This window comes from Balaenoptera musculus, chromosome X (genome assembly GCF_009873245.2).
Source record: "Balaenoptera musculus isolate JJ_BM4_2016_0621 chromosome X, mBalMus1.pri.v3, whole genome shotgun sequence".
NCBI lineage: Eukaryota > Metazoa > Chordata > Mammalia > Artiodactyla > Balaenopteridae > Balaenoptera > Balaenoptera musculus.
In genome coordinates, this window is record NC_045806.1 from 89,087,077 (window position 1) to 89,107,667 (window position 20,591).

The following is a 20,591-nucleotide window of genomic DNA, read 5'->3' on the forward strand; positions in this document are numbered from 1 at the left end:
CAATTTCCTATCCCTACTCATTATGTGGCCCCTCATAACGCTCCTTATTAATATATTTTGTCTCTCACAACAACTTCACTCGCTTCTTTTTTCTATGCTTCTCCCTCTCTCCTTACTGAAAAAGAATACATTTATATTTCTTACATTTCTACTCAGCGACTCTCCTCATTGGCCATGCTGTCTCTGGCCACTACCATCTTCTCTATTACTCCACCTCTTTTAAAATACCAAATTCTCTATCTCCCCACAAAACCTAAAACTTCTCATATGCTGGACTCCAAGGAGCCCCTCATTCCTTCTTGATATAGCTACAGAATTCTTCAATACCCTCCAATAAACTGTCTGAGATCTGCTCGGTCCTATCGTTCTGCCTGGCAATTGTAGTTTAGCTTCTTTCCTTGGAATTGAAAGGGCAGAAGAATCCAAAATTCACCGCAGGTCACATGTTCTCGAGAAGCATTACCAAGAGTTCTATGGAGGAAGAGGGAGAAGGAATTTCACTGTCACTTTCCAGAGGAGCTTACAAAACTGTGGTGAATAAAAAGAACCTTAAATATGAAGTTAGAATATCTGGGCTCAAGTCCCATCTTGGCCACTCAGGTGTATGACCTTGGTTGAGTGAATTAAACTACTGAGTCTTAGATTCTTCAGTGATGAATTTGGACCAACAATTCTTGCCCTAAAGGATTACTTAGAGAATAGATAGTAGACTGGTAGAAAATTTTATCTATAATATACATTACTTGTAGTATATATTATATATGTTAATCTTTTTTCTTAATCTTATTGTTATATTGAGCCTAATTTATCTTGAGCAATAAGCCTATATAGAGACAAGGGACAATCCCAGGGAAAGGCTCATGATTTTATTGTCAAGAGACCTTCAAGAATGGCAGACTGTCATGGTCATCAATTTGCTTTTGGCAGGACCCCAGAATTGATCCATCCAGGGAGGCTGATTGATGCCAAGCAAACTCATAAGCAACTGATGTACAAACTAAAATGCCACTCCCTTTTTCAGTTTGTAGTTACGTGGTAAGCTGAATTAATAATAAAAGAGTCACTTGGTAATTATGGAATTAGATTAAGGGGAGCTTAGCTAATTTTTAAGATAGTTTTATCTGTATTATGTTGAGACCAATGAATTTCCCTGTCACACAGTGGAAAATATCTCTGGTCTAGTGTCTTTCAGATTCAGCATTTCTCCTCTGGACATTGCTGAATTCATATTCTAAATTCTTCTCTGACTTCCCCTTTCTCTAAATTCCATGATGCTATCCCCTCTTTTGATGATACACCCTAGATTTTGTTAATATCACTAATTAAGCTACAGGTAAGTCACTATGTCCTGGGCCTAGGATATACTATGTCTCCTTCCATTATGTGTTGATTTAATTGTTCCAACTCTCAGAGTACTAGGGGTGCCCCACTGGAAGAGCCTAAGGCTGCTATCAGGTAGCCTGGTGTTGGCTGAATAGGCCAAGTGATTAGCCTAGATTTCTCATTCTCTTTTAGCACCATTGGGCATATTATATCACATACAAATTATAGTCATTTATTCAGATAAGTAGGGGAAATGGATAAGCTAATTTCCCCTGCCTACCTTCTATTGGATTATGTTCTACTGTGGTTAAATGAAACAGTTAAATCCTGTAGGCTCATTGGTTTTTATTTGATTCTGAGAATAATTTTATGATGCTGTTCTTCTGTAGAAGAATAGGGCCTGTGGCCTAAGAAGTATTAGATTGTAATCTTGCTAAGCCAAAAGATAATTTAACAGAAACAACAAAATATTGGACCTGAACCCAGTAAAAGGCAGCTCTAATAGTTTCCTGAAGTACACTTAAAGCAAAAGTATACATGTGAGGTCTAGATGTGTTCAAAACAAAGTGGGAGAGACTATTCTTTTTCAGATAGACATCACTTTCAGCAGTAAAATTTTTCAAATATTTAGAAGAGAGTTAATTTAACAAGAAATTGATTTACACAAATGTATCAAGAACACATCTACTTACTGCATTAAGCAAGAATCTTCTGTAAAGAAAAACAGAATGGGTTGTACATCTTAGAGACTAGAAATATGGGAAGTTCCTCAATGTTGCTGATTTAATTACCTTTTCCTGTTTATTTTATTTGTTCCAGATTTAATCTACAAAATTGAACTTGCAGGAGGCCTGGGAGCAATCTTCCTCCTCCTTGTACTGCTCGTGGTCATCTACAAATGCTACAATATTGAATTGATGCTCTTCTACCGACAGCATTTTGGAGGTGATGAAACTGCAGATGGTAAGCTGTCTCCTATTGTTCAAATTCAATTAAAAGGCATGAATTTGTGATTATGTAAGAGAATATCCCTATTCTTAGGAGATACATGATGAAAACTTTAGAGTTAAAAGGCTATGACTAATACAACTTACCCTCAAATAGTTTAGAAAAAAATGGTATTAATCTATCAAGAAAGACAGCAAAGGGGAGAAAATATTAATAGATGAACCTGGGTAAAGAATATATGGGTGTTCTTTAAAATAGTTTTATTTCTTGAAATTTATTTCCAAAATAAATAGTTTAACAAGGAGCTATTAGTTGCTCAGGAGATCAAACAATTGCTGTCAAAGCCCTTTCCCTTATTAAGAAACAAATTAAGAATCAATTTCATTTTTTTCTTCCAGAAGATTCAAATTTAGGCACAGATCATATTTAGCTCTTCCTGGCATTGAAAAAAGCAAATTATTCAAAAAATATATTAAAAGCTATGGAGATACTCATTTTAAAGCTCATAGTACATCTGGACTGATATATTTTGGATGATTGTAGCACAATTCTCAAAGGTGACCTCAATGGAAAAAAATTCAGAATGTGGCTTATAATTTTCTTCTGTTTGTCATTTATGGCCCTTGAAAATCTTATATATGAAATATCAACAAAACGTTGTATTGAGCCTTGTTTCTTTGAACATTCAAAAATGATTTAATTTTTCAAGAGAACAAATTACCATATTTCCAATCAATACCAATAAGAAATCATGACATATCACTCCTTATGCATACAGTCCTCGCCCACAAACTACTATAAGCCTTGGAAACATGTGTATGGAATGCCTTAGGTAAGCCAAGATAAAAAAGAAGTTCAATTGTAAGTCATTCCTTTAAAAAGCCAGATTTCAATTTTAGTTTTCATTCTATTGGAATAATGAAAGTTAGAGCTCTTGTTTGTTTTGAGATCCTCAAAGGAGAGCAGTTTATGATTTTGTTTTATTTTTATAGTGATAGGAGAAAGGCAGAGTGGTGAATGTAACATCAAAATTTTTGAAGAGTCTTTGATTTTGGTCTTATTGTTACTATGATATGAACAATGATATGAGTGTGTTTTAATTGACTTTTATGTTTTCACAGTAAATTCGAGAAATGCTGTTTGGTGAACACAGATGCATGCTCATTATCAAAGCAGTGTATTTACCTAATGATTATAGCAGCCTATTCAAAAGTACCAAAGACCCTTATTTAGATATATCCAATGTGAGAAATTAGGGCCTGTTCTGATGATAATTACATGCTCCAACAATATGTATGAAAATGTAGTCAATTACCTTCAGTTTTTGTGTACAATAATTAATATTGAAAAATCTGACTTCTTAACCTGTACACATAAAATAATGAGATGAAATATGCTATTGAGGAAAATTTCACTGGTTCCCAAGCGCCAACAAATGGCTAAAGTATCTAACTGGGAATGTTAAAGATGCATTGTCTATATGAAAGTACATGAAAGGGAGTCTGCTCTGATTCATTTGCTTTAGGTCATGATTACAAGCAATTTGTTAATACTTTCTGCAAGAGGTGATATAGTTTATGAAGTTAATCTGAAATAATTACTTTCATCACCCACATCCAATAATCCAGACTAACTGATCAGTTGTAGTACATATTTGTAAGATTAAATTCATGCTAATATCATAGGACATTTTGCATCTATATCTCCAATGTGACCCATGTGGCCAAAGATGACAAGTAATCTAGAGCATTTTGGTTAGAGAATTGTGTGTATTGGTTCCAAACCAATTATTTTAGGGAAAAATTCAATTGGGCGGGAACTTCAAGGATTTTCAGCAGGAAGGAAAATTAAAATAGTTTATATTCCTACATGGAAACTTGGACTTTAAACACACAATCTCTGTACTAGCTGAATAGAATACTAAAAAGTCAGCAGATATGTAGTGAGGATGAATAAATGAATATTAAAGCCCTTCTAGAAATATCCAGTTTCATGATGCCAAATGTCAGCTAGATAGCCTACTGAATTTTCATTTCTTTATTTAAATATTTTGACATCTCATAGACACACCATAGTTTTACCCATGTACTTTTTGTTCATGTTTTCTCTTGGATTCATATCTATAGTAGCATTTCCTGAAAGTTCTTATAAAAAGGCCATATTTTTTATAAAATAAAATCTATCAAACTGACTTCTTAAACATTTTTGATATAATTCATTTCATTTCAATTCATCAAACAATGATTGCTTCATTTATTTCATCTTTGAATTATGCAGTCATTAAATACTTATTAAGTGTCTACTGTGTGCCAAGCACTATGAATGATGTATATACTTATATATATTCTTCACCTGGATTAACCCTACACACACACACACACACACACACACACACACACACTGGTAGTATAGTAGGCATTGAAGACACAATAATCCACAAAGTTACACAGTCTTTGCACTTTAGAAGCTAAGGATTTAGCACTGTGTTTAGCAGAGCCCCAGAAGAACTACATTGTAAACAGGAATGGCTTCCTAATGGTGAACAGGATTAAAATGAGATTTTAAAATGGGAAGGACAGTGTGATAACAGGAAAATTCTTCCACAGAGAGTTTGGTTCCCTTTGTCATAATTTCTCTCTTCATTGGGAACAGCATACCTATGGTGACCACTGTGCGAGCCCTCTTCCTTATAATGTTCTGTCTCCATTGTGCTGTTTTCTGGTTCCTCAGCTGAGCTTAGTCAGCATGATTTAACACAGAGGAATGCTCATTAGCCTCACCTAGCAAAGTGGTGTTGCTGAATTGCCATTCGGTTTTAAAACAATTTTCAGGACTTGCTGTTAAACTTTACTTGCATCATATTGTTGATATTGCTCTATCCATCTTGCTCCTCTTTGTGAGCAACAGCTGTGGCTATTCATGAGGTTTTCTTGGCTGTCTACATAGAGCTGAAATGCATTTTTAAAACTGTGGCATCTGCATCACTGCTTGCTCACTAGCTGGCATCCTAGACCTTCTGGGACATCTGACATGGTGGCTTTAAGAGCTCTCTTCCTGCTCTGGCCAGCTACCATAAACTCTTCACCTTTAGTTCACCTTAAAGGGACATGACTGAAACCAGAAGCAACCATTTTCCAAAGAATGATGTGTTTCTAGAATGTTGTGTACAATTTGTTATCCAGATGTGTTGGGTGTTAACACATATCAAAGACATCCATGTTCTTTCTCATAACTTGACTTGGGATATGCAAATATAGCAATATTTTTCTGGAAAAAAGTCTTTGTAGCATCACCTATATTAGAGTATAGGTGAAGCAAGTAAGGATAGGACCAGGAATATGTGAGATTAGGCATGGTTGGAGGGCAAATAGTCATAGTCAGGACAAGCAATGTGGCAAGAGTCTAGAAGTTCTGGCCAGATGGGTGAAAGAGTCAGGTAGTCATTGCAGATGGCTAGCTCATAGTAGATGCTCAACAAATCACTGTTGAATGAATTAATAAGTTGTTGAATTTCAGGAGGTTTGTAAGGTAGAGTTATCAAAGTCAGAGGAAACTAGGGTCTAGTCTAACATTATGGAGTTTGAGGCAGCAACACCATCCATCAAAAACAATGAAATACATTCTGCTCATAGAAATGGATCTGTTTGTCCTTTGGCCTATTTTATTCTTCCAGCTGTGTATCATCGGCAGCTCTCAGTCCCAGGTGAGTAATTATAGCTGGAGAAAGTCAAGGGCCTGCAGGTGCATCCTGAGCTTGATTGGAACAGGGGCAGAGGTGCTAGGATTACCAGGAGGTTCTTACATTAGCATTGCTTATGAACATTCTCACTTCCAAGTGGCGTTTTATGCATAACAGCGGAATGTGCCCCATTTGTAAGCCAAGTGATCTCAACTATCAGGGCAGTCCTTCATGTGCATCTGCTTCTAGGCAATCAAGTACCCAACCAAGGTTCACAGAAGTCTTTTCCAGCTAGAGGACAGGCTAAAGAGAAGCCTCCTGGCTTCAGGCACCATCTTAACATAAATAAGCAGAGTTCCTTTCATGTGGGGGTAGTGAAGCCTGGAATCTTACTAGACTTAGAACAATATAATCCTGCCTCAGTTATCACTAGATAGTCAGGGGGTCCTGCGTACTCCTACCATAGGGTATTTATATCTCTTTATATGCCTATCACATATTCCTCTTTCAGCAGGTAGAACCAAATTTTAGTGGTATAGGGAAGTGAGTGGCTGCTTCATCCTGTAAATTAACTTTTGGTCAAGATTTAGCTATATTCTAATCAGGTCTGTTTTAATGGAAAATATTTCTGTGTTTTAGAAACAAATCCTGAAATGTTTGCTCGTCTTTTAAAATTATTTTTTGCAAGTAACTAGGTTTAATAAATACTAATAGTTCCATATGAGTCTAGGTTCACTACATTAACTTTTAAATTTTTTTCTATAAATAAGGGAATTTTGAAAACCACTATAACTTTTCCAATGTGTTCCTTCTAAAACCAGCGGGGACTAATACTTTGAGAAAAAACTGCATATATATATATATATATATATATAGAGAGAGAGAGAGAGAGGGAGAGAGTTTTCTCTTTGGGGAGACTGGCTCTGAGCCAATACAGCAAAGGAAGAAAAAAATACATTCTCAAAGCACAGTTAACTCTCTGACTAAATGTGTGAAGGGAAAACCTAATTTGGCAATATTGGAAGGATGTATATTCTGAAACAAAGGCTTCTTTTGGTAGCTTGTGTCAAATTAGTTGGCCATGGATTGAACAAGAATAACAGGCAATGCACTTGTATAAAACCCAGCTGCTCTCTCTAATATTTGGTAATGAACTGCATTTTGTATATGAGGATGACGACACTAACCAACTGGAAGTATGGCATGTGCTACAAGTAGTGTCTCCAGGAGTGAGGCTGGATTATTTCGATCTTCCACACTCTAGGGCCCAGCCCCTCTTGGATCTCTTACACATATTTGTGCAAACAAGGTATAGTCTGTGACCAAGTAACAGAGCCAAGCCAACTGGCACAGAAAGAGTTCAAATCCATGAGTCTATTTAGTCCTGCATTCAAACACACTGAGCTGATCATTCACACCAAAAGTCACAAATAATAGTTCTCTTTTATTCTGTCCTGACTATATGTTGCCCACTGCATAACAGTTTCAGTTCATACCCTATGACTATAACTAAGTTATGTTGAAATGTACCAGATTTCTTATAGCATTGCATGTGACTTATTTTTTCCAGTTATTAATGACAGTCACTAATTATAGTGCTTATTCCAGCCTGTTAATGATTATAGACATTTAGTACTTAAAGCGAACCTAACGATACATACAACCCTTTTGTTTTTCTTTGTTTCTAAGACAACAAGGAATATGATGCCTATCTCTCTTACACAAAAGTGGACCAAGATACTTTGGAATGTGACAACCCTGAAGAAGAGCAGTTTGCTCTTGAAATACTGCCAGATGTGCTAGAAAAACACTATGGATATAAACTCTTCATCCCAGAAAGAGACCTAATTCCAAGTGGAAGTAAGTACTTTCAAGTTTTATATTTTAAAAGTTTGGCTTCACTTAAGTTATGTGGAGACTTCAAATGTCAGAGCCAAGTATTTAGATAGTTTTTCTTACAGGAGATTTTATTAAATTCAACTTTTTCCCCAATACCTGTGTTCTGACTTTCTAGCATCCAAATTTTTTTAAAAGGCACTCTCATTTATATTTTAGGTATGGTTTTTAAATTGTGCTTTAATGGTATGCTTTATTATATTGCCTTAGTGTTCTGAGAAAATGATGATCGTTTAAAAAAATGTGTATAAGTCAGATTTTTTTTGCATTTCAGACTTTTTGCATTTCAGATTTTTTGCATTTCAGATTTTCAGTGCATTTCAGTTCCAAAGCTGGTCTTCTGTCATTGTGCTTCTACTTATACCTACAATCATTGTCACTAATAACTCTGAATTTATGCTTTAATACTCATTTCCAGATTTGCAGAAGAAAATCCACTTAAAAATGAAAGTGAGGCCATGGCGTATGGCACCTTCACTGTGTATTTAAATTCTTTTTAAGAAGTTCTAGACTATGTAGGCTTGAGTGCTACTTTTAAATTATGCTACATATTGAAAGCTATATTTGAGCTTACAGAATAAATTCAGGTTCAAGTAAAAATATATACTTTTTTCCTGTTTCTGTTCAGAGTACTGTACACAGTAAAGTGTGAGGTAAATACAGAAAAGATATGGTCCCTGCCCTCGAAGAGCTTGAAATGCCATTGAGGGAACATAAAAGTGCTAGAATTCATTTGCATGTCTATATTAATATCCTTGAGAGGGGGAGATTAATCTGTGACCACAAATCAGAATATGGTAATTTATACACATGGGCTAACAAAATTTAAAAGCTTATATATGTAGTACTTCACAGTATATAGAATATTTTCACATACATTATTTCATTTCATCTTTACAATAACCCTATGTGGAGAAAGAGCAGGTACTGTTATCTTCATCCTACAGATGAGGAAATAAGGCCTGAAAGAAGTCCAAGACCAGTCAGCTGGCAAATGGTAGAGATGGAATAAGAACATATATCTGTTTGATTCTGGTTCTCACTCCTCTAGATCACGCTATTTATTCCTCAATAACTTTTATTCAGATTATCAGAAGTCCACCGTGGTCACTAAACTGACAGGAAACAAATTGAAACAACTGAGTTTTGCTGTTCATCTCTTTTTTCAGAGTGCATATGTTTCTGTATATGTTTGGGTTTGCACATGAGTATGCACACTTACACATGCATAGAAAGAAACCAGACAATATTTTCTGGTACATTACTTTCTACAAATGTACTATTTCCCCAGATTTCTTCCCATGGTCCTCTCCTCTTTTCTTTCTGTAATTTCCTTTATTTTCATGACTTTAAATACCACTTCTACATTGATCGAGCCCCAAGTAACATGCAGATACCTCAGAGTCATTTTTGATTCTTTTGTATCTCTCTCCCAAATCCAGTGTCCATTGCATCTTTTCCATTACCACTTCCACCATTCTAGTATAGGCCCTAATCACCTCATTCCTGAATGTTGATTACTCTCTGCCTTCCCTATTTTTCCTCTTACGCATCTAGTCCCACTAATATGTATACCTCCTTGATCATGTCTCTCCCCTATTCAACAACCTTAAATTCTTCACCATTTCTTACAGTATAAAATCCATTAACCCTTAGCTAAACACTGCTTGCTACAGTCTGGTGCAACACTTTTGTTCATGTTAGTCTTCTACACCTTTACAAATCCTATTTATACTCTCCATAACACTGCCTCTGTGAAAAGTCCATAATAATTTCTCTAGCCCTAGAGTATGTGGTGTATAATCACTTGTTTAACTATAAATTTTGTACTCCTTACTCCTGTGATATTTTGTATTATTTTCTTTTTTTAATGTAGTGTTCCAGCTATTTGTCTTATCTTCTCAGCAAAACTATAAGCTCCATGAGGGCAAGGACTCTCTCTCATTCATCTTCATACCCCTGTTATCATCTACCAAAATACTTGAACTCAGCATATGCTTCATAGATGCTTGTTGATTTTGTTTTAATAGTATTGGTTTAAGACAAGAGGAAATAATAAGAATGAAATAAGTAAAAATTTTAATTTTTACATGACAGTATCTGAAAGGCATTTTTTTAACAAAGTGAATATGAAATCTAAAAAAGGAGCTTTCTGCTGAAAGAAAAAAATGTAATTAATAGGAATAGTTTCAGTCTTAATGTGTATATTACTTTTATTTTTTTCAGATATTAGAAAGAATATCTACAAGAGGTTGATCAATCATTAATGAAATATCAAAAATATCCCTTTACTATTTTTTGGTTTAATTCCTTAGATTCCTATGTATTTTTTGCATTTTTGCCAAGAGCATCTTGTTAACTATCAAAATTCTGCAACATCGATTTTTAGAGTGATAGTGTACTAAATTGTATTAAAGTAATATCATTACCAAAGTGGAATTTATACTCTATGTCAAGTCACCTTCAGTAGGATTCAATATGAATTCAATTTCTGCCTTATTGCATTACAAAATTGTTGGCACCACAATAGACAGTCTTTATCAACCCCACTAAGTGACTTAAAAATGTCACCCTTCATGTCCGAACACATCAAATTTGATTATCTTTCTTCTGACCTGGAAAACAATGCTTCAACATTGTGCACATCAGAAAAGGAAATAGGGAAAACATGGAACACAGGCGAGCCACTTTACCTGAGACTCAGTAGATAACACTTGTTTATTATATAAAGAAGCAGCTATTGTGCATGGGTGAGAGTGAGACCCAGAGAGCATGAGATCGAGAGAGATGCATCCCCAAACGTGTTCTCTTAGTTCTCTCAGATAGTCTATTTTGATGACGACAGGTCAATTGAATCAACCTGCTGTGTCAATTTAGCCAAACAGGTGGTAGACTACTTTACACCTCATTGAGTCAGCTAGTTGATTGGTTAAATTGATTGAAATCGATTAGTTGTTTTGGTGTATCACAGACAAGTCTGAATGTCCTCCTTGGCCATGGGGTATGAGGCTTACACAAGCCATATTTCCTAGCACAAAACTACAAGATTTTAGTTGAGGACTATAACACACTACATAAGAGATAATAGAAGGTTGTCACCTCGTATACCCTGGCATTTAAAGAACTCAACATAAAAATACCCAAGATGATGTTATTAGGGTGAAGAGAGATTTTTATAGTCCATAGAAGATCATTTTAGGTTTTTTGAGATTGCACAACAATTAGACTGAGCAGGGACTTGGATCCTGGGTACTCAGTGGTACACAGGAAGACTCCTTTTACAACTAAGCCATTTGGGACAACTATGCAGTTTTTAGATGCAACCACTGGAGGGTGTTTGATTTTAATCCTTCCTTCCTGAACGAGGAAATTCATGTTCTCTGAATTCCGATTTGCGAGTGTAACCTGCAGAGGTTCTTAAAAAGGCCCTTTGACCATTTTTCTTTTCCATCAACATTTCAGAGCTGGCTGAGCAGTCACCATGTCACGATTAACGAGTTTTTCCTTGGCATTTTTAGCACGCATTCAGGAAGTCGATGAAGTATATGAATAATATACTTGATTTACACATGAATGACAGAGTAGAACATTTTGGACTTGGTGTATGTGTGTTATTAAAGAAGCTTCTGTGGTCTGTAGTTGCAGCCATTGGTACAGATTTAACAGGTTATGCTATATAAATATAGACACATTCCTGCGGGGGGGGGGAAGTAGTTACAATATTATAAGCTACGTTTGTCCCTCACATCTCATTTAAAACATGTTGACCCAAGACTGCTCCTTCCTCTAAAAACTAGCAATGAGGCCTTTGAGAATTGTAAAAGCAGACTTCATAATATCATTCTTGACCTACAACAATAATTTTCTATGAATCGAACTAATGAAGTCTATGACATAAACCCATTCATGTTTAATGCCTTCACTTTTGATGTATCTTCGGTTTCTTTTGTACCACTCTCGTGGCATTCCAACTCAACCTCATCAACACACAAATATTTCCAATGTATACAGTTTCAGAACTACATGAATGGGTCTCCCTCACCCTTCTCCCTCCCCCTGACACCAATACACGCATGACCATGAGTTCACGAAAAGCTTCAATATAAAGATTTCACTTTCCAAGGTGAGGTATAGGTAACTGTACCCTTCTCGCATGCCCTACTAGAGAAGTGTCCTTTGACCATCATGGAACAGCACAGGTGGGAAGATTTGACACAAACATTTTTCCTAAATGCTAAAACTAAAAGTCTTCAGATCTGGACATTATTTTCCTGGCAGTGACCTACCTTTCCATTCTTAAGCCTGTGGCCAGGATCTTCCTTATGTTTTCTCAGGTTTGGTGCCTGAATGTGGCAAGAATTTCTACTTTCCAGTAAAAGTTTGGTCTGTCTCTTCCCAGGCTAGAAACATCTGTAGTAGAATAGCAAAAGCAACTTTGTTGCCAACAGGCATCTGAATGTCAGGAGTGACAGGCAACCAAAAGAAAGCCAGAGAGAAAACACTCTACTCAAACTGCCTAGAGACACAAACTTGAGAAGTAGAGATTTTCTCACCCATGCAGCTGCTGGGTTTTGTGGTGTAAAGTACTCTACACAGAGCACATTGTGTTCATAGGGCCTAGTGGATCCTTTAGGAATGAACAGATGTGCTCTGAAGCTGACATGTGACCAACAGAACCCAGCTGTGCAGTTGAGATCCTGAGATTGGGGACATTTTTGGATGAGTACCATTTAGGCTTTTGAGCCCATCTTATCTCAGTGTTTCTGCAGAGATTTAAAAACATAAAAATATAAAAGTTAATCAACTGGTCAGATGGAGAGAATAGTACTCCAAGACTAAAAGTAGAAACAACCCAATCCTGTAGCTTTTGTTTGCCCTTAAGAGAAAGCAAGCAAGGTGCTTAAAAGTGCATGTGCAATACTGATTAACAATTATAAATTGAGCTAGTTCTGGCTGAAGTTTTAGAAAAATCTATAGATGATTAAGTGCACATTAAAGAGAAAAAAATCTTTCAAAGTCTTTTAGCTCAGTTTCCTCTTCTAATCATAGGAAGACTATGAGGATCTCTGTGTGAGTTCTTCCTGCATTATTGCACCAGAGAAAGACACTAGTGAGCGAAAAATATTATCGTGCGTATGGCTGATCAGCCATGTCTATTGAAATTATATTTATGAATTTGGCCTCAAATATCAAATTGTCTTTCCATTTGTTTTCATGCTCAAATTTCTATGAGTTTCTCTCACTCAAGAATCCTAGGACTCTTTCAGTAATTTAAGGGAAAAATTATAATGTCTGATTACATTCTTGCATTTGCTAGACCTTCCTCATTATTCTAATCTTCAGTTCTTTAATGGCCATGTGATTGTGCTGACATTGAAATGACAAATGACTAGAGAATACATCTGGTGTCACATGATCCCTAGTCACTTCTGAAGTGAGGCATGCAAAAAACATTTTTGTACATGGATCTGTAGCTACTCATTGCCAATAGTTCCTCTAATAGCTGGACATATTGGATACCATTCAAGGAAATTGTCCTTGGGGAGTAATAAATTCCTTTTCCAGGCAATCTGACGTCTGTGACCTAAAAAGTGTGAGGCAGGGGTGACATGCACAGTCATGGAAATTTAACACATTGTGTACAATTTACTCACATGGAATAAAATTAGATATGCCCACCATCCCCTTCATGTTACAGTCAAGAGAGAGGGAACTGTATCCAATATGCCCAGCAAAGTACTGCGGTCAATGGACTGAGGTTTCTCATCAAAGTTTGAGGTAAAGGAAGAATCCATTGTGTAGAATTTCAATCAGGAAATCTACTTTTTGGATAGCACAAAGAACAGACACCTTAAAAAAGAGTAGAAGACCAGGATAAAATTGTCTTAATTACCAAAAGAACCACAGAAAAGACTATATAAGGAGCAAGTTGTCTTCTTCCATATTTATCAAGATTTCACTGATTAGAATTAGTTATACCTACAAATTTTTAGGGCATGAGTTTAAGGGGGAAAAGAGGAGGGGAAGGACATTTTGCAGACTCTCTTTGTTTGCTACTCTCCACATTTTCTTTCTTTTAGTATTCTCTGAATGTGTTCTATTACTTACCTCTATTCTCAGTGAAGAGGTAAAGAGGGAAGAGAAAGAATTTAGAGATGTGGACAACATTCCAGAGTAAATTCTGCCCACCGTCATGCTTCCCTGTCCATCCACTGGTGAAATGCTATAGCAAAAGTAAAGGATTCACTACCAGAAATACAGCCTCCAAAGTCAAAACTGTAAATAAATTGTGGTTCCCTGCACTCACAAGGACTCAACAAATCCATGTTAACTGTTGATCAACTTTTTAATCAGAATCAGTTAGAACATTTACACTAGTCAATAGAAAACAAAAATCCTGCCAAAAAATTTAGCCCAGTGAACTATGAATTATCAAGCCAAGGACTTGGAGGAGGGGCCAGGGAAGGTTTTTGTAGGGCAAGTAATATCACACACTGTTTAGAAAGCCCCCTACTCCCCTCACACACACCTGGCTAAATAAAAAATTTTGTACCCTCAATCTCTGTGGCAGACAACACAGATTCTTACATCTGCCAGAGACAGAAGCAAGGCCCAAAAGCTTTAGCAACATTGGCCAAGACAAAGAGTGAGGTTGTCAACCTGTATCTCTTTCAATAGGTTAGTATTAAGTGTCATTATTTTAAATGCAGGTAGTATTTTCAGTAAGACTACATTATAAAGTACCTCACTGTATGCCTCTATCTATACCAGAGGTCTAATAATTTTTTACCAAATATTTAGTGCAGAGTAATACACTTTTTTTGATACATGTGAAATCTGTATTATTTTTGCTGGTTTTTCCTCACCAGTCGTAGGAGTGGATCAATCTCAATCACTGTCAGAAATTGTCTTGATTTTAAGTATTGATATATTAATCCATAGGTTTAATAAATATCACCATTGATAGCTATCAATTAACTAATATTCACTAAAATTGGTGGGGTATTATCAGTTTTGATGCATCCTATCTCACCCTAATGATTTGTCTGTTTAACTGATATTGGTTGTACATAGCTGTGAATATAAGCCTACCAAGATTCTATTATTTGAACCTGGCAAAGTAATAAGTTACGCTTTTGTTTACAGACTATTTGTCTTTTAATTTTTAATATGCTATCTGCACCTGATAATGATCCTGACATAAGTGGAAGTGTCAACACAAAGATAATTTATAAGTAGCTAATTGATTAGTTTGATAAATCAGATGGTTAGTAGGCAGTAGCAAGACCACATAGAAATTCATGAATGAGAGTGTTCTCCCCTTGTCCTTCTGCCTACGTCTGCAGTAGATTCAAAGCCTGACATTTAAGAGTACTGAGTTCTTTGGGAAAGAACATACACCCCATTAGAAGCAATTTCTTGGGGCTGCCATTATATTCTTTCTGCTTCTATTTTGTCCTTTTATTTCTTCCTTCAGCTTACATTTTGCTTTGTTAATGTGTCCTGTTTTCAAGTCACTTTTGTAGATTGAATTCTATTTTTCTAAATACACTGGAATTTTGGTTTATACAACTGTCCGTTTTGTTTGTTTGTTTGTTTGTTTTACAAAATTGTGAAGATCACAAATAGGTTAAGTGTAATAGCTTTGTTTCATGGCTGATAATCTAGCGTGGTTTCATAGCCTTGTTTAGAGAAGCAGAATGCTGTCAGACACAACCCTCTTTAGTTTTTTCTGTCATCATAAGTTACTTCAAACCAAAATCTGCAAAGAAATAATGACCTTTCATTTAAGTGATACTTTATATTTTTATGTGGAAAAAAAGAGTCTTTTAAGGGATTCCTGCTACTCAGTTGCTAAATTTGCCTGAACAAGTCAGGGCAAGATTTAGCGAGTATTCTTATATGCTGTGGATTTAGGGATTTTTTTTTTTTTGAAAAACATTTCTTTATTATCTCTTCGTGGTAAGAAACCTTTTAAAACGGTTTCTGAAGTTTTCTAACATGTCTCCCACAAAACCACAGCCCTACCATGACAAACACCACTGCCTGTCATGGACTACACTAGCTATGGACCAGCAATGCCTTAACTTGATGCCTGTTTCTGCTTAGTTTATTTGGAACTTTTCCAAACCTAAACATCCTGATTGGTCTCTAATTCAGGGGTGGCAACCTTTCTCTGTAAAGGTCCAGAGAATAAATATTTTAGGCTTTGTAGGTTATATATGGTCTCTGTTGCATCATATTCTTTATTTCTTTTACAACCCTTTAAAAATGTTTTAAAAAATCATTCTTAGCTCACAGGCCATACAAAAACAGGACATGGTCCTAATGGATCAGGCTCCAATTCACAGTCATTGGATACAGACATGCAACCCCAGGGTAAGGGGAAAATTATTTTGGGCACTTGCTGTGTAGGAGCCAGCAACGACTGCCTGGCTAAAGATTAGCAAGTAAAAAATATTAACTCTACCTGTTGGGTCCCTTGCTAATTTATTTATACTTTTTAGGTCCTTGTTTTTTCCCAAAGATAAAGAGACAGAAAGAAAAGATTTAGGAAGGGAGGGAGAAAGGGGGCAAAGGGAGATAGGCAAAAGAGGAAGGGAGAGTAAAACAGGGGAAGGGAGAAAAAAGTGAGAAAGAAAGCAAAGAGGGAGGTAAAAGGACAAGAGAGACAGCACAGGAAAAGAAAAAAAAAAAGAAATGGAGAAAGAAAGAGGAGCAAAGAGGGTGAGAATGAGAAAAAAAGCATAGAAAAACAGAGAGAACAAGCCAGAATATGGAAGCTAGGGCACAGTCTCGCCTTCTTTTCCTTAGAGCCAGGCAGCTCTTAGCGGCACCTCCCCAGCTGCTTTCAAACATTGAGGTTGCTGCCCAGCCACTGATCACCATCCCAAGAAGTGAAATGTGGGCTTCACATCTGAAAACTTCCACTTGGTTTTTCACCAAGTGAAATGGAACACGAAATTCAGGGCCCAAGAAAATGGCTCATGTTTTCTTTGGGACACTTGGGCTGTGTCTACCCAGGGAAAATTTAGATGTACTGACTGACTGACTCCAGTGCATATGATTAATGTATATATAGGGCAAACCAGGATAATTCAGACCTTTTTTTCTTCCAGAGCAGGTTTTCAGCCGGAATTATCTGGATGGTTGCCTCAACTCTCCACTAGGCTTTGCCAGGATAAGCACAGCCAGCGTAGTATGCAGGAGACAGGGACCACTCCCTCTCTCCAAGGTTCCCTTCAACACCCACACCCTGTGCAGCTGAGTGTAGTGGGATCCGTCCTGACAGGCATTCCTTCTGGGGGCAAGTGAAAATTCTGTTTAATGAATCTCTAAGAAGCCCCCCAAACCCTAAATTTTGCATTCTGCTTAGCTGTCAAATGGCAAAGTGTAATAGACTGGTGAAGGCGGAGAACAATATTAATGGGGGAAAATGTTGTACCCTGTTCCCTTCCCCAATCGAGAAAGAGGATAATAAAGCCAAAGTGTATGACATCCCAGTCAAATTCATTAGTGTGTATGTGTATAGTTTCTCTTATGACTGAACACTTGAGTTGTAATTTTCTTGAGGTGGATAGAGATATGTATAGCTTATACCTTTTGTTTTTAAAAGTATAGTTTAAAAATAAACTACATCCCAACACATAGAAACAATGTTGTTCATAGAGGTATAGTTTCTGTGACAAATGTGCTCCTGCCAAGGTTTGTACAGATCAATTTTTAAAAATTAAATGTAAAGCTACAATTAATGAGGGAAGAATGCTACTTGGAATAATTCCTCGGTAAATCATTTGGTAAGGAATTCTTCTGTAAAAATAACAATTAACTCATACATAACCTGGTAAAATTGTGTTTTCATGGACTCCTGCACTTATACCATGTATAAGTTTGGGGTTTGGTTTTGTTTCGTTTTGTTTGGAGGAAAGGTGAAAAGAATAATGGGAAAGATGCATGATAGTTTATTTTACTGTATCTTACAGATCCAACTTCTAATGATGAAGCTTCCCACATAACTTCTTTCTTTTTGGGAGCAGAAAGAAAGGAAGAAAATGAAGAGTCAGAGCTGTTGATACATTGGGATAATATTTTTCCACTCTATTGAAACTTTCTACCTTTCCTTCCATTCTGTTTCACCAGTTCTCTAAATGACAATTACAGAGTGATAACTTCCCCATTGCTACTTGTGTGGTATTTTTGTTTGTTTTTTTTTGTTTTCATTTTTATTTTTTGCAGATTTCAATGCTGACTTTTTTTCCTTGAAAACGTGATCTCTAAAAGAAAATGCATAAAATTCTTAATGGGTTCCCTCCCCACTTAGAAGTTGCCTTATTCCCTCAGATACAGTCTCTGTAACTACTGCATGAGAAAGTCCTGAAATGTATTAAGTAAAAACCAAAACAGCAATAACAACAAATTGTTAAATGGGCAATTCTCTGTGTATCTCTCAAAAAGTTTTTTGTTTATCTGTAGGGTGTATAGAAAATTTGCTCTTTTTCACTTGTGAAAGTGTTCTTGCTGCCAAATGGTAGAAATAAAATCCTGGAAAAGAGAGATCATCTGTAAAATATGCATCTGTAAAATAAGTTTCTCTTTTCAAATGGCTTGTACTGGGCTGTTTGGTGGCCCCTCACTGTGTACTGGACGTGACTCCTTGAAAGCAGTCTGTAACCTTGGGCAGATTTGCAGTGACAAATGTTGCTATGCTTCTGTAAGCACTGCTTCTGCTAGAGGGCACTGTACATTAGACAAGGCCTTGTGCTCTGCTTAGTAAAGACAGCTCTCTGTTGCAGCACCTGTGTCCAAGTCTCCATTTGTTAACACATGTGTGTGTTTCCCTTTTTGGCGGATAAGACTTTGGGAAGCACGGTTGCAAAAGGATTATTCCATGGGATAAACAAATCTAGAGTTCGTTGAGTGTTTTTCTACTAGGAAAAGGACATAACTTATTCACCTCACTTTCAGAATTGTTCCACAAAGTAGAGCAAAGACTTCTCAGTTGATAGACTCCTCCCCCTTTACTGTTCACTCCACACCATCCCCCACCTCCGACTCCACCCCTCACTCCTCCTCTGAACAAAGAGCAGCTGGTTCAAATTAAAGTCATGGGCACACACACACCACTTCCCTATCTCCGGGTTTGAAGGGCAAAATGGAGAACGTAAGGTTGCAAAGAACAGAAGGTATTCTGAGAAACAAGCTAGGATTGTAGAAGAGATTTTCCACCATCTCTATCAATCACATTATCTTTGAAGTATTTATATATTTATATATATAATATAACTAATATATATATATTATATATATATAATATATATATATATAATATATATATTATATATATATATATTATATATACATAGACCCTCTACTTGTTTAGTAGTTGGAAACTGGGGGAAAAGCAAACCAAACCCATAAATACAGTGACCTTCATTAAAAGGTACCATTTCTCTTTTCATCAACCCGCTGATTGCTTGTTCACTTAGAGTACTAGCCTGGAAGCCTGCCTTGAATTAAATGATTAAGTAAATAAAAATAACTGAACTACACCTAAGCTCTGAAGAAGTTAGAGTTTATATAGCTAACAGAACACTGTAAGTAATGATGAGGGGAAAGAAAAGTATTAGAAGCTTGTTTTTTTTTTTTTTCATTTTTATTTTTAAGGCAATGAGCTTTCTGAGTGTGCAATACAAGAAAAGAAAATGTGATGTACCTTAGTGAAAGACTGGATCTTTGCTATACTAGGGTGCAAACCTAATGCTTTAAAGACTGGAAATGTCTTTGTTTTACTCTTTCTCTCTTTCTGTGATTTGTAGCCTACATTGAAGATCTCACAAGATGTGTTGAGCAAAGCAGAAGACTTATTATCGTGCTAACTCCAGACTATATTCTCAGACGAGGATGGAGTGTTTTCGAATTGGAAAGCAGACTCCATAACATGCTAGTCAGTGGAGAAATCAAAGTGATTTTGATTGAATGTACAGAATTAAAGGGGAAGGTGAATTGCCAGGAAGTGGAGTCACTAAAGCGCAGCATCAAACTTCTGTCCTTGATCAAGTGGAAGGGACCCAAGAGCAGCAAATTAAATTCTAAGTTTTGGAAGCACTTAGTATATGAAATGCCCATCAGGAAAAAAGAAATGCTTTCTCAGTGTCATGTTCTGGACTCCGCAGAACAAGGACTTTTTGGAGAACTCCAGCCTATACCATCTATTGCCATGACCAGTACCTCAGCCTCTCTGGTGTCATCTCAAGCTGATCTCCCAGATTTCCACCATTCAGATTCGATGCAAATGAGGCACTGTTGCAGAGGTTATAAACACGAGATGCCAACCACCACTTTGCCAGTACCTTCCTTAGGCAACCACCACACTTATTGTAACCTGCCTCCGACACTACTCAATGGACAGCTACCCCTTAATAATGCCCTGAAAGATACCCAGGAATTTCATAGGAACAGTTCCCTGCTACCTTTATCATCCAAAGAGCTTAGCTTCACCAGTGATATTTGGTAGCGGAAAATCTGAAGTCCTCTGAACAGCTATGTGAGCATACAAAATTTCTGCTATACCAAGCAAAAAGTACACCTAATAACACTGAGGTGCTGAAAAGGTGTTCAAAGAAAAAGGCACAGAAATCACTTTTGTATCTAATTTTTTTGTTTACATTTCCAGAATAGTGGGGGGATAGAAGGACCTGCTTTTGTAGTATAGTACCTTGTTCCAATGTACAGTTTTGATTTCTTC

The 20,591-nt window shown here is 36.6% G+C and overlaps 1 protein-coding gene across 1 annotated transcript in view; it reads left to right on the top strand.

Annotated features, from left to right (window-relative positions):
• The window catches only part of IL1RAPL2 (interleukin 1 receptor accessory protein like 2), a 520,520-nt gene extending 500,160 nt beyond the window's left edge, over window positions 1-20,360 (top strand). The window contains exons 7-9 of the mRNA XM_036839304.1: window positions 2,143-2,286; window positions 7,640-7,810; window positions 19,663-20,360. Of these exons, the coding sequence (XP_036695199.1) occupies window positions 2,143-2,286; window positions 7,640-7,810; window positions 19,663-20,360 (1,013 nt within the window). The remainder of the gene's footprint in view (window positions 1-2,142; window positions 2,287-7,639; window positions 7,811-19,662) is intronic.
• Window positions 20,361-20,591: the final 231 nt, after the last annotated feature.